The sequence below is a fragment of the Electrophorus electricus genome, chromosome 6 (genome assembly GCF_013358815.1).
Source record: "Electrophorus electricus isolate fEleEle1 chromosome 6, fEleEle1.pri, whole genome shotgun sequence".
Classification (NCBI taxonomy): Eukaryota; Metazoa; Chordata; class Actinopteri; order Gymnotiformes; family Gymnotidae; genus Electrophorus; species Electrophorus electricus.
In genome coordinates, this window is record NC_049540.1 from 29,567,034 (window position 1) to 29,569,533 (window position 2,500).

At 51.1% G+C, this 2,500-nt stretch overlaps 1 protein-coding gene across 3 annotated transcripts in view; it reads right to left on the reverse strand.

Moving 5' to 3' along the window:
* LOC113584565 (ral guanine nucleotide dissociation stimulator) overlaps positions 1-2,500 on the reverse strand; it is a 58,980-nt gene that overhangs the window by 13,147 nt on the left and 43,333 nt on the right. For all 3 annotated transcript variants that reach the window (XM_035526909.1, XM_035526908.1, XM_035526910.1), the window contains exons 3-6: positions 2,077-2,151; positions 1,484-1,677; positions 1,130-1,251; positions 231-446 (exon numbers count right to left, since the gene is read on the reverse strand). In XM_035526909.1, coding sequence (XP_035382802.1) covers positions 231-446; positions 1,130-1,251; positions 1,484-1,677; positions 2,077-2,151 — 607 coding nt within the window. The remainder of the gene's footprint in view (positions 1-230; positions 447-1,129; positions 1,252-1,483; positions 1,678-2,076; positions 2,152-2,500) is intronic.

The window sequence follows — 2,500 nt, forward strand, 5'->3', positions numbered from 1 at the left end:
AACTACTGACACAACTATTTCATTAGTTCATTTAAAGTTCATCTCTTATACATTCATGTATTAACTTCCTGTCTTTACCGGGGAAACTTAATACAGTTAGAATAAAATATAGATATTTGTTTATATGAACCATCATTAGCATACTAATCACATTTCAAAATCAGATGTACAACATAACTCAGAAGCCTAAGAGTGGCTTTACAGTGCCGCTAAGGCTGAGTGATCCCCACCCTGGCAACCTCGATCCAGCGCTCCAGGACTTTGGCTCTGTGTGTGGGTTTGAGGGCCCTGTCACTGAGGCAGGTGGCGATCACACAGTTAGTCACACAGTTGAACTGCGTCACAGTGGCACGGATGGTGGGCGCCAGGTGCTCCTTTCCTTTCTTATCCCTCTGTGACCAGATGCTGCCCAGGCAGTGATAAGGCACCACCTTCTTAAACAACTCCTGCAGAGGGGAGGAGAGGAGATGAGAGAGAGGGGAGGAGAGGGGGAGGAGAGGCGAGGGGAGGAGAGAGAGGGAAGGGGAGGAGAGGAGATTAGAGAGGGGAGGGGAGGAGAGGAGAGGAGAGGGGAGGGGAGAGGAGGGGAGGAGATCAGAGAGGGGAGGAGAGAAGTAGAGAGGAGAGGGGAGGGGAGGGGAGGAGAGAGGGAAGGAGAGGAGAGGGGATCAGATAGGGGAGGGGAGGGGAGGAGAGGGTAGGGGAGATCAGAGAGGGGAGGGGAGGAGCGGGGAGGGGAGGGGGGAGGAGAGGAGAGGAGAGGGGAGGGGAGGAGAGAGAGGGGAGGAGAGGAGAGGAGAGGAGAGGGAGGGGAGGAGAGGAGAGAGAAGGGAGGAGAGGAGAGGAGAGGAGAGGAGAGGGGAGGGGAGATGTTTATTTTTAAAGTGTTCAGAAACTGACCCCAGACCTGCTTAAGTATGTGGATGAGTGGAAGTGAAAGGTGCCTTGGTCCCGCCCCCATGTTCCCGACTGACACTACATATCTTGCTTGTCCAAGAGGTGTCATCTCCACCTCTGCCCTGATACTGCTGTGATACTGCTGTTTCTCTCTCCATCACCTCAAAGGCTCCGGCTGCTTTTCTACACACTTCTCCGTGTACCAAGTCTCTGTTACCATAGCGACACTCACTGCATCCATCAGGGTGAACTGCTCCGCCACCACTGTGGGGTCAAAGGTTAGGAAGTCTAGGCGGTCATCTTCGTAGCCGTTCTCCTCCAGGTGGGCAAAGGTGCAGGACTCATGGTCCAGAACTGTACACGCACACGCAACACGCAACACACAACACGCAAGAAAACCCACCCAGGTCATTCTTATCTTCTAGAAAAACATTATATGTTACAAACATATAATGGTGTGTGTGTGTGTGTGTGTGTGTGTGTGTGTGTGTATGAGTGTGTGTGTGTATGTATGTGAGTGTGTGTGTATGAGTGTGTGTGTATGAATGTGTGTGTGTGTGTGTGTGTGTGTGTATGTGTGTCTCACCCTCGTGTTCGGGCTCCTCCTGCTGCCGGCGGTGGAAGTGTCCAAGCAGGTTGCAGGCACGACGTTCCAGGTCTGATCCCGGGAAGTTCCCGTGCAGGTAGGAAATCAGGCGTTTGAGGCAGCTATAGTCCGGAGGAGTCCAGAAGTCCTCGGAGTACTGATCCAACCATGTGCCCAGGATGGAGGAGATAGTACTGCAGAGAGGGCATCAGGACATCAGGAGTGTGTGTGTGTGTGTGTATTCATGATATGTAACAGAAAAGTGACATGACGTGAGTCACGGGGGCGGGGTTACCTCATTGTGACGTGAGTCATGGGGGCGGGGTTAACACATTGTGACGTGAGTCACAGGGGTGGGGTTAACCACACTGTGTGATGTGTGTGTTGCTAATGACACTGCTGAATCAGCCAATGAGCTGATGTATTTCAAAAAATCTAAATAAAAAGGACATTTATAGCAGTAGAATCATACCAACTGGTCAGCACTTGGTGCCTATACAGACAGCTTCTTACGTACGTCATGGGTCCAATCCAATGTGTGTGTAATCCAATCCTGTAAGTCATGTAAGCGGCTGTGATTAGCGGGTACTCACTTTCTGAGCTCGGTGCGGTCATCAAGGCTCAGCCGCTGGCCTTCGGACCCAGGCAGGTGATGGAGCTTAGCATACCTGAGACAAACATGCACCTGTCAGAGCTGTAACGTCATGCTTAGCACACCTGAGACAGGCATCCACCTGTCAGAGCTGAAACATCACTTAGCACACCTGAGACAGACATCCATCTGTCAGAGCTGTAACATCACGCTTAGCATACCTGAGATACACCTCCACCTGTCAGAGCTCAAACATCACACTTAACATACCTGATACACACATCCACCTGTCAGAGCTGTAACATCACACTTAGAATACCTGACACAGACATCCACCTGTCAGGGCTGTAATGTCATGCTTAGCACACCTGAGACAGACATCAACCTATCAGAGCTGAAACGTCACACTTAGCACACCTGAGTTA